This window comes from Hemitrygon akajei, chromosome 14, assembly GCF_048418815.1.
Source record: "Hemitrygon akajei chromosome 14, sHemAka1.3, whole genome shotgun sequence".
Taxonomy (NCBI): domain Eukaryota; kingdom Metazoa; phylum Chordata; class Chondrichthyes; order Myliobatiformes; family Dasyatidae; genus Hemitrygon; species Hemitrygon akajei.
This window is the reverse complement of record NC_133137.1, coordinates 49,120,466-49,134,390: the sequence shown is the minus strand read 5'-3', so window position 1 is coordinate 49,134,390 and position 13,925 is coordinate 49,120,466. Positions and strand designations below refer to the sequence as shown.

The window sequence follows — 13,925 nt, the reverse complement described above, 5'->3', positions numbered from 1 at the left end:
GGCAGTTTTGGACTGAACTGCAATCACAGATGGATGCTCAACAGCTGTGGCAGGGCTTGCACCATGTAACTTGTTACAAGATGAAATCAGGAAGCACAAGTGGCACTGACCCACCACTCCCAGGAGAGCTCAATGCCTTCGATATACACTTTCATAGGGAGAACTATGATACCGATGAGAGACCCACATCTCCAGATGACCCTGCAATTTCAGTCTCTGAGGCCAATGTCCAGGCATCCTTCAAGAGGGTGAATTCACAAAAAATGTCTGGACTAGATAGTGTATCTGTGGACTGTCAGCAGTATTTACAGGCATAATTAACTTCTATGGTCTGAGGTTCCAACCTGCTTCAAAAAGAAATCTACTGTACCAGTGCCCAAGAAGAGTGTGGAAACCAGCCTCAATGACTCTACTATCTGGTGGCACTGACATCATTTGTAACCAAGTGCATTGAGAGGTTGGTTAAAGTGCAAATCAATTCCTGTCTTACTAATATCCTGAATGCATCTAATTTGCCTACTGCCATAACAGGTCAACAGCAAGTGCAATTTCTCAGGCTCTTCACTCTGCTCTGACCCATCCAGACAACAGGAGATCACACATCAGGCTGCTGTCCATCAACTACAGCTCGCATTTAACACAATCATCCCATCCAAACTCATCATCAAGCTTCAGGACCCGGGCCTGTGTACATCCCCCTGGAACTGGATACTCGACTTCTTTATCAGCGAGGAATGGTAACATTACCCCCCTCACTATTCACCAACACAGGTGCACATCAACCTTTCTGCTCTACTTTCTATACACATAACTGTGTGGCCAAGTAGAGCTCCAATCCCACCTTCAAACTTGACAACAATACTACTGTTGTTGGATGTTGAGCTAGCAAGATAGATCACCTGGTAGAGTGGTGCTGCTGAAACAATCAGGAGAACTAAAGAGCTGATTATTGATTTTAGGAAGGGGAAAGAGGATGAACTTACACCACTCTACATAGGACAATAGGCAGTGAAGAGAGTTGACAACTTTTAAATTTCTAGGTGTTGACATATCAGATGGCCTGTCCTGGACTCACCACATGTATGCATCATAGGGAAAGCTGCATGCAGCATTACTTCCTTCAGGGATTAAGGAGTTTCAGCTTATCATCAAGCACTCTACAAAAGTTCATTAGATGTATTGAAAGCATCGTGACTGGATGCATCACGGTCTCGTGTGGTAATTTGAATGCACAGAAACATATGAAGCTGCATTACGGGCACATGAGTCCCCATCATCAGTTATATCTACAAGAGCCACTGCCTCAAGAAGGCAACACTATTAAAGATCCCCACTATACAGGCCATGCCATCTTCTTGCAACCACTATCACACAAGGTACAGAAGCCTGAAGTCCCCATACCACCACCAAGTTCAGAACAGCTGGTTCCCTTCAACAATTTGGTCTTGAACCAACCAGCAATACATTAATCACTACAGTTTCACAACATTTTGACCAATTTGCACTAAAATTAATTTTATTGCTCTAATTGTGTTTTCTTGTAAAATGGATTGTGCATAATTTATGCTTTACTTATGAATGCTACTTATATGTGGCAAATTTGGAGATGACACCAAGACTGGGGCACAGTGGACAGCAAGGAAGGCCATCAAAGCTTGCAGTGGGATCTGGGCCAGCTGAAAAATGGCAGATGGAATTTAATGCAGACCAGTGTGAGGTGCTGCACTTTTGAGAAGACCAATCAGGGTAAGACTTTCACAGTGAACGGCAGGGCACTGAGGAGTGCAGGAGAACAGAAGGATCTGGGAATAGATCTGTGTAAGTGGCATCACAGGTAGATAGGGTCACAAAGAGAGTTCCTGGCATGTTAGCCTTCATAGATGAAAATACTGAGTACAGGAGTTGGGATGCTGAGGTTATACAAGATGTTGGGTGAGGCTTAATTTGGAGTACTGTGGGCAGCTCTGGTCACCTACCTACAGGAAAGATGCAAATAATATTAAATGAATGCAGAGAAAATTTACACAGATGTTGCCAGGAATTGAGGATCCGAGTTATAGGGAAGGGTTAAATAGGTTAGGACTTCTTCCCTGGTTTGTAGGAGAATGTGAGTAGATTTGATAGCGATGTACAAAATTATGAGTGTAAATGCTTTTCAAACGGAGGTTGGGTGAGAATAGAATTAAAGGTAATGGGTTACGGGTGAAATGTTTAAGGGGAAGATGAGGAGGTGAGAGTGTGGAATGAGTATGGTGAGAGGCGAGACCAGAAGTGGTGGATGTAGGTCTAATTTCAACCTTTGCGCAAGATTTAGACAGGTACATGGTTGGGAGGGAAATGGAGGGCTATGGTCTGGGTGTGGGTCAACGGGACAAGACAGCATAATTTGGCATGGACTAGATGGGCTAAGGGCCTTTTTCTGTGTTGCAGAGTTCTATGACTATGTCTTTATCCGATGCTAGGTGCCTGTGATGCTGCTGCAAGTACATTTTTTATTGCACTCATGCATACAACACCAAGCCCGACTTTGACTTTAACTCAAGGATACTACTTTTGTTTGAAACGTTTTATCATTGTGATCTACTTTTTTTGTTTACTGTCTTTGTCCACAGAATACTCTTAATGAACTTTAACATATCTTTAATTTTCTCACAAACCTGTAGCCCACAGAATAGTAAATGGAAATGATTTCTGCTCGGATGCTATGCAGTTCATGTAAAGTTTAAAAAGATGTCTGCACTGACACCAAACTCAAAAATTCTATTAACACAAAATGACTGCAGGAGCAATAAATTTACAGATGATAGCATGAAATAGTGCAGAGGAGGATGCAAGTTTGCATTGTATGTTTGTTAACTGTTATAAGCTTTACAATTATGAAACCACAAAAAATAATTACTTAAATTTATAAGTTATCTTTAACGTGATGTGATTAGATACAGATTATCTAATCACTAGCCACCTCATGAGCTTCCACACCCAGCCATCATTCTCCACAACTTCTGTCACCTTCAACAGGACCGTATCACCAAACACATAATTACCCCCATCCCCACCACTCTCCACTTTCTGTGGGGAAACTCCCTCTGCGATTCCATTGTTCATTCGTTGCCCCTCAAGTATCCGGTGCTTCCAATGCAGCCTCCTCTACATTGGCGAGATCAAACATAGAATGGGGAACCACTCTGTCAAACATCTTCACTCCATCTTCAAAAAAGCAGGATTTCCCCAGTGGCCAACCATTTCAATTCCAGCCCCCATTCCCATATGTCGGTCTATGGGCTCCTCTTCTGCTACGATGAGGTCACTCACAGGTTGGAGGAGCAACACCTCATATTCCATCTAGGTTTGCTTCCAACCCGATGGAATGAACACCTGATGATTTTTCCAACTTCTGGTAATTTCCCTCTCCCCTCTTCTTCAATTCCCCCTTACCTCTTCTCTTCACTTACCTATAATCTCCCTGGTACCCCTGCTCCTTCCCTTTCTCCCATGGTCCCTTCTCCTCTCCAATCAGATTCTTCCTTCTCCAGCCTTTTACCTTTTCCACCTTTTAGCTTCCAATGTCATCTCCCCCTTCTCCCACCCACCTGGTTTCACCTATCACCTTCTAGCTTGTCCTCCTTCCTTTCCTCCACCTTCTTATTCTGGCATCTTTCCCCTTCCTTTCCAATCCTGATGGAGTTTCAGCCCAAAACAGTGGCCATTTATTCATTTCCATAGCTGCTGCCTGATCTGGTGAGTTCCTCCAGCATTGTGTGTGTGTAACTCTGGATTTCCAGTATCTGCGGAATCTCGTGCTGTGTGAGCATAATATTTTCCCCTCTATGCAATAACTATGAGCTGAGGTATCCTACAGATATGCTGGGCTAGATTAAAACTGCTGAGACTGGTTCCAGAGGGTGAATTGCTGCAGAGTGGAGGATAAAGGATGGTGTATAGAGGGAGGAAAGGAATGAGCGAATGTAAAGTATAATCAAATACTCAAGGCTGCATTGGGCTCTTTACCAAGAAAGGTGAGAGGGACACTGAAAAGATTTGAATTAGGAGTTGTGGGCAAAAGTGCGAAGAAAAAGCATTTCAAGATGTATATTGTATACATTTCTCTGACATTAAATGTACCTTTGAATAATCAGGGAGTACTAATGCAAGCTTCAATTTTGGAAGCAAAAGGCTGAGTGAAGGGGAGATTAGAATTGGAGAGCAGCAGCATCTTTCAGCAAGCCAAGGCAGTAATTGATCTTCAAACTTTGACAAGTTATAATCCACTAAAGGTGACTTAAGTCAGAATGTGAAAATTCAGATAAATCAGAACTGAGTTCACTGCCACACATGGATTTATGTACATATAAATTTCTGTGCTCTTGGGGAGTAGTAGGGAGACAAGGACATTATTCTGGGCTCCCTGCTGTTTCCATTGTACTAAAAATATAGCTCACATTTTCATTAAAAAAAAACTTCTTTACTGTCCTTGGGCACTTTACGTGGTATGCAGAAACTTATAGCGGTCATAGTATATTTTACAGGACCTACATGATAAAAACACTACAATACCATCAATATTTATCTTACCTCTCTTTTGCAGCTCTGAGAAACAATAATCACAAACTCTGGCTGGTCGGTTTTTAAGGTAGTCCAGGTTAAATTTATTTGATGAACAGGCTTGACAAACAATCTAAAAAAAATAAAATTGTGTTACACAGGATTCTTAAGGACAATTTCAGTTGGTTCAGTATCTATAGTAAATTAAACTGAATGGCATATATGTGGCTAATGTAGAAGACCATTCTGCATTCTATTACTGCTTTTCCTTTTGTTCTACCTCAATATACTCAGGATTGGAATTATATTTCTGGATGGCTTGAAAAACTAACTTTTCACCCTATCTTTATACACATGACGATAATAAACCAATTCCAATTACTAACAAGAAATTGTGAAAAACACAGTTACACAATAGTCATTTGTATTTAATTTCTATATATAGCATAGCTTTCCTAATCTTTGTGGGTTTAACTGAGTTTTAATTGACACAAATCATGCCTTCTGAAACTCGTGCCTTCTTTCTCACATGAGGATTTTTTTCAACATGTGAAAAAGTAGAAATGTGATTGTCCTATTTGCCACATTTCATAGAACCATGAAAATGCCATGTCTTCACCTTCCACCTCACCAGTTTCCTTAACCAAGGGATTACAATCCTTGTTTCCAGCACAGTGTTATTCCTGAACGTTTTGCCCCCTCCTCTTCCTATTCAATATTCTGAAATGATTGTTCCCACTATGACTCCCTAATTTCCTCATCTATATAACCTGCAAATCCAGATGCCCTGCTACTACACCTTCACATGCAATACAGGAAATTTAGCATTTGCACTACAGTCATCTCTGGCTTTCCTGTCATCCAGGGTCTCAATCATGTTTTTTTTGTGGTTGTTCTTTCAGCTTAATATTCTGTATCATTCAGAATTCAGTCTGTTAAGAATGATATTGAATTTCTGCCTCTCCATCATGGTTCCAATGAAACTCAATGAAAGCACGTGCAACCAGTCAGATATGTAGAATATCTTGACTTTCTTCTGAGATTCTGTGATTCACTTCACATGATATTACACAAAAACTACATCCACTCGATAACACAGAGCCAAACAAAGATGCTGTAGAACTGAACCATGTAGCCTTCTAGATCAGTACAGCATCTTTTGACAAAACAGAAAATTGCCCCTTTAGGTCCTGTTCACAAAAGGGAGGACAAATCCAATTTGGCCCACTCACCAGCCTACTGTCAATGGTCAGAAGTGATGGAAAATGGCACTAGTGAAGTACAGTGACTACTTGCCTGTAGCAAACAAAACAAATTAAATTACTAACTATTCTATTACTCACACTTTCTCTGGCAAACAATCACTGTAATCCACAACCTGTAACTTCCCTTTCGGAGGTGTGCTTTTGAACCGCCTGAATGAGCTGGCATTTTTTCGATGTGAATTGAAATCTCAAGGGTACAGGACAGTTGCAGTGTGGCATGTACAGGTTGAATCAAGGCCCTTGGGCCTGGAAGTGAGGAAAGAGCTGAGGTTTGATTGATTTAAGCACCGGGCAGAATTGTGGCAATGGGGCCTAGGCCCGACAGTGTATCAAAGCAGCAGGACCCAGATCCGAGAGCAAGGAGCAACCGGAGGTTTGGATGATTTTAGTGACAGGCCTCATTTAAAGCGGTAGGGTAGAAGTCCTAGAGCTTATCAGAACAAATTAACCAGGTGCTTGGACAACAATTTAAGCACTGGGCCGAACTGGAAAGGTCAAAGTACAGGCCAAATTGAGGCATTGGGGTCCAGGCCCCAGAGCGTACTGAAGCAACAGAAACTGATGTATGGATGATGATTTAAGCACTTTTGTTTTAAATGTGTTCTTTTGGGTTTGTGTGTTTTATGGCTGCCAGTAAGGAGATGAATCTCAAGGTTATATATAGTATACGTACTTTGATAATAAATATACTTTAAAAGAGGACATTGAGATAGTGACACCCAGATCACGTTACAACAACTTTATTGTGCTCAGTTCCAGACCTCGGTAGACCCATAGATCAAAAACTGACTTAAAAGCAGAATTCCAAATGTGAGGTGAGAGTGATTGTCCTCGACATCACAGCATTAATTAACCAGGTTTAATGTCAACCAGGCCTTGTAAAATAGAAACCAATGACAGTCTGAAGGAAAACACTCCAAAGTTTGGGGGGTGGGGGGGATCAAACCATACAAAAAGTTAGTGGCTGGAGGACCATTATCTGTGCTACGTGATATAATTCAAGATAATATCAAATGCTCCTTTAGAATCATAGAAAAATACAGCAGAGAAACAGACCTTTCAGCCCATCTAGTCTGTGCTGATCTAGTTAAACTGCCTATCTGGGACATAGCCCTCCATATCCCTATCATCCACATCTCTAACCAAATATTGAAAAAGAGCTCGCATGCACCACTTGCACTGGCAGCTACTTTCACAATCTCATGACCCTCTGAGTGGAGAAATTTCCCCTCATGTTCCCCTTAAACTTTTCACCTTTCATCCTTAACCTTTGACCTCTAGTTGTAGTCCCACCCAACCTTAGTGTAAAAAGGCTGCTTTCATTTACCCTATCTATACTCCTAAGTTTTGTAGACCTCTATCAAATCTTCTTTCAATCTTCTACATTCCAAGGAATAAAGTCCTAATTTATTCAGTCTTTCCATATGAAGGCTGCTGGACCAGACAACATTCCTGGTAGAGTGCTCAGAGAATGTGCGGACCAGATAGCAGATGTTCTCACTGACATCTTCAACATCTCCCTGAGCAGCGCCACCGTTTCAACGTGCTTCAAGGCCGCCACCATCATCCCCGTGCCGAAGAAGTCTTCAGTGTCCTGCCTAAATGACTACCGTCCCGTTGCACTCACATCCATCATCATGAAGTGTTTCGAGAGGCTCGTCATGAGGCATATCAAGACCCTGCGACCCCCCTCACTGGACCCCCTGCAGTTTGTGTACCATCCCAACCATCCAACAGACGATGCCAGTGCCATCACCCTCCACCTGGCCCTAACCCACCTGGACAAAAAAGACACGTTCGTTCGAATGCTGTTCATAGACTTCAGTTCAGCATTCAACACAATCATCCTTCAGAAACTGAATGGAAAGCTGAGCAGTCAGTCTGGATCAGGAGCAGCATCTCCAACAGCATCACACTGAGCACGGGGGTCCCCCAGGGCTTTGTGCTCAGTCCACTGCTGTTCATTCTGCTGACCCATGACTGTGCTGCAAGACACAGCTCGAACTAAGCAGTTATGGTCGAAATGAAAATAAAAAGCGACTTGACTTGATAACTCAGGTCCTCCAGAGTTATAAAATTTACAATATTCTTGTAGATTTTCTCTGCACTCTTTCAACCTATTTACACCTTTCCTGTAGGTAGGTGACTAAAACTGCACACAATACCCTAAATTAGGCCTCACCAACAACTTATACAACTTCAACATAATATCACATCTCCTGTGCTCAATACTTTATTGGACTTTCTTCATCATAAGTTCTGAAGTAGGAATGTTTCCAGATGATTGCACAGTATTTACTATTATTCACATTTCTTCAGATAATATGGCAACCTGGATAACTTTTCGGTTTTCAGTAATAAATTTCATGTTAGATTTCTGCCAAAGTGTCCTTCAGTTTTATTTCCAATAATAGAGCCTTAGCACCTTTCAAATTTGCAGTAAACTGCTTTTATACAGATTTACTGAGCTGTATGAATCATTTTCTTGGTGCATAGTCTCCATCCAGCTTAATATGGAGTGGAAGATATACCAAAAAACTCACAAATAAAAGCTCACTTTATCAAATAGACTCCGAAAAAAAATCAGTCAACTCAGAATTTAAAGCCATCAGAATGGCCTCTAAGAAGCAGCATCTTTACAGAATAAGCAAAATAGTGTTTGTCACAAGTATGCCAAATTACAAACCTTTCCACATGCTCTACAATGATGCCGCCTCCAGGTAAGCGTAAAGTCACATGTACACACCATACACATGGTGGCACGAGGATCAGGAATCCATATGGGTGCCTTAGTGCCCAAAGGTGTATTAACCTCTGGTTTATCTGGCTCCTCCTAGAAGAGAAAGTAGTCCACAATGCGATAAAAGCAATTAGCTACAAAGCATAATCCACTTAAATAATACATATTTATTTTTTGTCTAATTCTCTCGACTTATATTAAGAACAAAATCCTAAATAGAAACAAACTGGTTTAGCAATCAGAAATCTAGAAAGAGCTAACTTTATTCTACTCAACTCCATTACCTTGAGAAGAAGTTTAATCCAGGATGGACTAGATGTCAAAATTATTGTGATGACAGACAAGGAAGGGGGGGGGGGGGGGGGAAGAACAAAGGGTTAATGGTAAATTCTCGGAGAGCCAAATCCTTGGAAGTCAGAGCTCATTGTTCTTCTAAGTTAGTTAAATTAGTAGTCATAACTTCCACATGAATAATATCAAATCAAATTTCCAAATATAGTTTCCTATATTTGATCTACTCTGAGGGAATGAAGTATAAACAAATTGTCAGTATTAGGGCACAGACTAACAATAGAGGAATAAAAACAAAATACTGCTTTTATTTCACTTTTTAATATGCAATTTTTATTTTCTGATTCCAATATTCCTCTGACCAATCCCCATGTTACATTCTGGAGATTTAGAAGTTAGGGTGCTTCCATCATTATTACTCAGCTTTTCTCCAAATTGCTCAATAAAGAGGAGGACCGTAATTTTAATTGAAGACTGAAGTATTATGTACTACTATCTGGATCTCACTGTCTTTGGCACACTCAGTTTAGCACACTATTTCCTTAATCTGCCCCACAATTACATCAAATTCAGCAGCACAAAGCAAGGAATTCAATTCAAATATTGGCCCTGTTAGCACACCCTTCATTTTTTTCTCTCCTATGTAATTTTCTATCTTTCCTACGCTAACTGTCTGAAACAGTGCATGTGATACCACATCCAACATTCTCACCTCTGAGTAAAAATAAGCTGTTTTAATCTTGTTGCATTTATTGGTGGCTTTTACATTTACATGTTTTTTTAAATTTTAGACTAAAGGACAACTGGATGAACTTTCTCAGTGGCTTACCATTGAACCATTATTAATTGTAAAGAAATTGCTCAGGTAACCTTTCAGTTTTCATTAAGAGTAAAGGCACAAGTTACATCTTCTGAACATTCTGAAGCATTTCTGGGTTGAAGCAACCCACTAAGTATTTAAGATTCTTAGGGGGCTAAACCACCCAAGAAGACCACAACCTTGTCACAATTTGGAGTCTTGCACATCTCGGTGACACAGCGAGCTATGTTGGCGGGAGTCAGGACTTTATGCTTTGTGCTGGGTAGAGTCAAACATACGAAACATGTCAAAGGATAGAGGATAGAGGTTCAGGGCTAACAACCCCAACTGGTAAAACAAAATTGTTACAGAAAGAAATGAAAAATCCTTCTACAAATGAATATAAAGAAAGCTACTGACAGGGTGAAGGATGCCCGGAACACCAGCAGTGCCGCATTGGGCAGTAAGTAAATACTGTAAGGGGGCTAAACATGTAAATGTTGAGAGGGTATTTCCTCTCTATGGGAGTCCAGACCCAATGCGCATGGTCCAAGAGCAATCGGATGTCACATCAAAATAAGATGAGAAAGAATTTCTTCTCTCGGAGGTTAGTAAGTCCTTGACAGAGCTGAGTCTTTGGGTATATTCAAAGCGGAGACAGATTTCTAATTAATAAGGGAATTCAAATGCTATGAGGAAAGGGCAGAAATATGAACTTCAGGATCACGGATGATCCTCATTACCAGGGTAACAGGATCAAGGGGATGAAAAGTGTACTTCGGTTCCTACTTATGAGGATCTGTGAGTGATTTATATTGCAAGAGGGTAAAGCCACCATTAGAATATATACCTAAATACAGGCCTGCCTCAAAAAGCCAACATTTACCATCAAGCATCTCCATGCCACCTTCTCACAGCTCCCACTGGGCAGGAGATACAGAAATCTGAGGTCCCACACCACCAAGTTCAAGATCAGCTACTTCCCTTCAAATTGCCTCTGACACCATGACTGACCTCATCAACTCTGGAGAACCGCCATCCACTGCCACCAAACTAATAGTTCACTTACCCCACACTACTCGCTTCTACCTCCTACCCAAGATCCATAAACCTGACTGTCCAGCTAGGCCCATCATCTCTGCCTGCTCCCGCCCACTGAACTTGTGTCCTCATACTTCAACTCCATTTCTCAACAACTTTCAACTCCCTGGCCATGACTGCCTCATTGTCTCCATGGATGCCCAGTCGCTATACATTTAAATCCTCGATCAAGAAAGCCTTAAAGTTCTCTGCTTCTTTCTCAGCAAGACAAAAGAACCACTAGTTCCCTTCCACAACCACCCTCCTCTATCTGCCAGAACTGGTCCTCAATCTCCCCTTCTCCTTTTGCTTCTCCCACTTTCTCCCACACTTAAGGGTAGCCATGAACACCCACATGGGCTCCATAGAACAGTCTACATTCCAAGCCCTTCCTGGTAACTCTTTCTTCGCTATGTTGACAATTGCATCGGCCCTGCTTCATGCATCCATGCTGAGCACATTATGAAGTCTTCATCTAGAAGAGACTTCACAGGAGGAGTATAAAATCCAGTCCAGATGAAGGGTGTCGACCCAAAATGTCACCTTTCCATTTCCCTCCAAAATGCTGCCTGACATACTGAGTTCCCCTAGCAGTTGATCTTTTGTTTGCTTTTGTTGAATTAAAGCCCCTATTGGTGTCTTAGACAGATGTTAATGATATCCAAGGACCAGAGAGTGAACTGAGAGTGACAGCTAAATCCACTTCTTAGCTAATATCACTTAGACATTGTACCTAGCATTCATCCCAGTGCCAGGATGTGTTCAAGTGTAGAGTTGACTTATACGTTTCCTTACAGTCTGGCACCTTTATGTGCCAGCACTGATGAGAAAAAACAAAATCAGCATAATCCAACCTTTTATTTTTAAATATAATGAATCACTTTTGGTTAAAATTAAACTCAGTTCACCTTGGGTTTCAGATAAAAACAAGAGCTTGCATGTAATTTCTCCAGCTGGACAATTTTGCAATCACAAGGTTCTATTGTAAATGAAGGGACCTGCAAATAGCAAGTTAAATTTAGTTTTTAAAATTCTTAAGTAACTATGTTTGTGAAGCAAAGCCCTCTAATTTCTATTATTTGTTTAAGTTGAACTATCTTGGGGTTATTGGAGAAATCACACTTGCACTTTAATATAGCTTTAGATTATTCTGTTGGAACAGCCTCAACATTTATGTTACATTAATGTCCAGAATCAGAGAACAATGCTTAGTGCTCCAGAGCTTAGGGAAACGGTCTTAAATCCCTGTATCATTTTATGTTATGATCTTATGTCCAGTGTAAAAAGTAAACAACTTATACTCAACGACAGTGGAATTCAGGAAGGGGAAGTTGGGAAACACGCAGCATCCTCAACAAGGGATCAGCAGTGGACAGGGTGAGCACGTTCAAGTTCCTGGGTGTCGACATCTCTAAAGATTTATCCTGGCCCATCATATTACTGCAATTACAAAGGTGGCACACACCAGCTGCTAGATTTCATTTGGAGTTTGAGGAGGTCTGGTATGACACCAAAGTCCTTAGCAAATTTCAAATTACTAATGTACCATTGGTAGAAATATAATTCTGATCAGTTGCAATACTGTCTGGTATGGGGGCACCAATGCAAGGGATCAGAAATAGCTATAAAAAGTTGTAACTCAAGCCGGATCCATCATGGGCACTAGCCTCTCCACCATCAAGGCCATCTTCAACAGTTGATGCCTCAAGAAAACGACATTCATCATAAAGGGACCTCACCATCCAGGACATGCCCACCTCTTGTTTCTGGTAAAATTGTGGCATTTTCAATTGCGGTGGCTTCTACGGGGTCAAAGGTGCTATTGTCTTTTTTAAGCTTTTTTTTTTTACAATCACAGACTCTGCTAGACATTAAGAACTTAAAGTACTGCAGGTCTACCCCATCAGCACGTTGCTCGATGGTGGGGAAACTGAAGCTGGACGGTGCAGATTATGCCGCTGCCTGCATCGGAGGAGTCAGTGCGCGAAGGCACTGTGCAGTCTAATAGCAGGTGATTATTGTCTTAGTCACATTTCCTGTGATTGCAAGACATCCCACCCTGCAAAAACACAGTTCAGGGAGGTGGCACCACCACCCCGACCCCCGCAACCCCGTATCTCCCCCCCCCCCCCCCCATTTACACACACACGCACACTATATTTCTTTTGCAAACTTCCCTTGTACTGTGATGTGGCTTGCTTTGGCAGATTTGAGCATTTTGCCGGAAGTTTCAACCTCATAGCAGTCTGTGTCAATGAATTTGTTGATTTTGCAAGACATCAGATTCACAAGTGTTTTGTGAGACAGCTGAATTCTGAATCCTGTCTCAATGTGACGCACCATGCTGAATGCCCTTTCTACATCACAATTAGAATTGGCAGCTTCATCAACCGGCAGGGCTCTTTGAATCTCAACTGGCCTGTGCTCACAGATTTTACTTTGGACAGCCTCCCCCAGAACTCATCAACCAGCAAACTTTTGTAGTTTGACACCAGTCCCTCAAGGTTAGTTGAGACATAATCCGGGACTTCCAAGTGGAGCTGTTCCCTTGCATCTGCCTTGATCACATTTGAAAATCTCTCTGCTAAAGTCAAAATCTGCTCTGGATTCACCTCATCTTGGCTCTCTGTATTGACCACTGACAGATTTTTCACGATTTGGTCTCTCATTGGGAACTTCTCCAAGATTTTTTGGAAGCACCTGATGTAGAATGTTCTGGCATCTTTGAAGAATTGCTTTGTCTTGTAAGGGGGGATCACTTGTGTTTCCTCGCTTAGCAACTGCCTCCTTGCCAGGTATCCAATAAAAAGCTCTTCATCTGGGCAGTGAATTTCAGGGTGGCTCGCATCTAAATTATCATGGAGTTGTTTTTTGATTCTATTACAACTTTAAGCAGGTCTACAGGGAGCTTGGCCTCATCACGTAGAACATCAATAGCAGCTCCTTAGCAGCTAGCCAGCTAGTTTAAATAACGTTAGCCATGCTAATGAACGAATGACACCTATTAAACTCACCTCAACATGTCTTTTACAGTCAGTTAACCCACCATGGGCAATAGAAAAGTCACTGTCGCAAACAGTGCAGAGATCAACAGTGTCATTATTTTTGACCCCCATTAGGCAGGGGTACACTGTAGTGTAGTCTGGGGTGAAGTACGTTTTGCATTTTATTTTTTTGGAACACTCTGCCATGGCACTGCAGGACACTC

The 13,925-nt window shown here is 41.6% G+C and overlaps 1 protein-coding gene across 1 annotated transcript in view; it reads right to left on the bottom strand.

The window, feature by feature from the left end:
• fgd6 (FYVE, RhoGEF and PH domain containing 6) overlaps positions 1 to 13,925 on the bottom strand; it is a 144,085-nt gene that overhangs the window by 38,082 nt on the left and 92,078 nt on the right. The window contains exons 16-17 of the mRNA XM_073065985.1: positions 8,494 to 8,640; positions 4,573 to 4,675 (exon numbers count right to left, since the gene is read on the bottom strand). Coding sequence (XP_072922086.1) covers positions 4,573 to 4,675; positions 8,494 to 8,640 — 250 coding nt within the window. The remainder of the gene's footprint in view (positions 1 to 4,572; positions 4,676 to 8,493; positions 8,641 to 13,925) is intronic.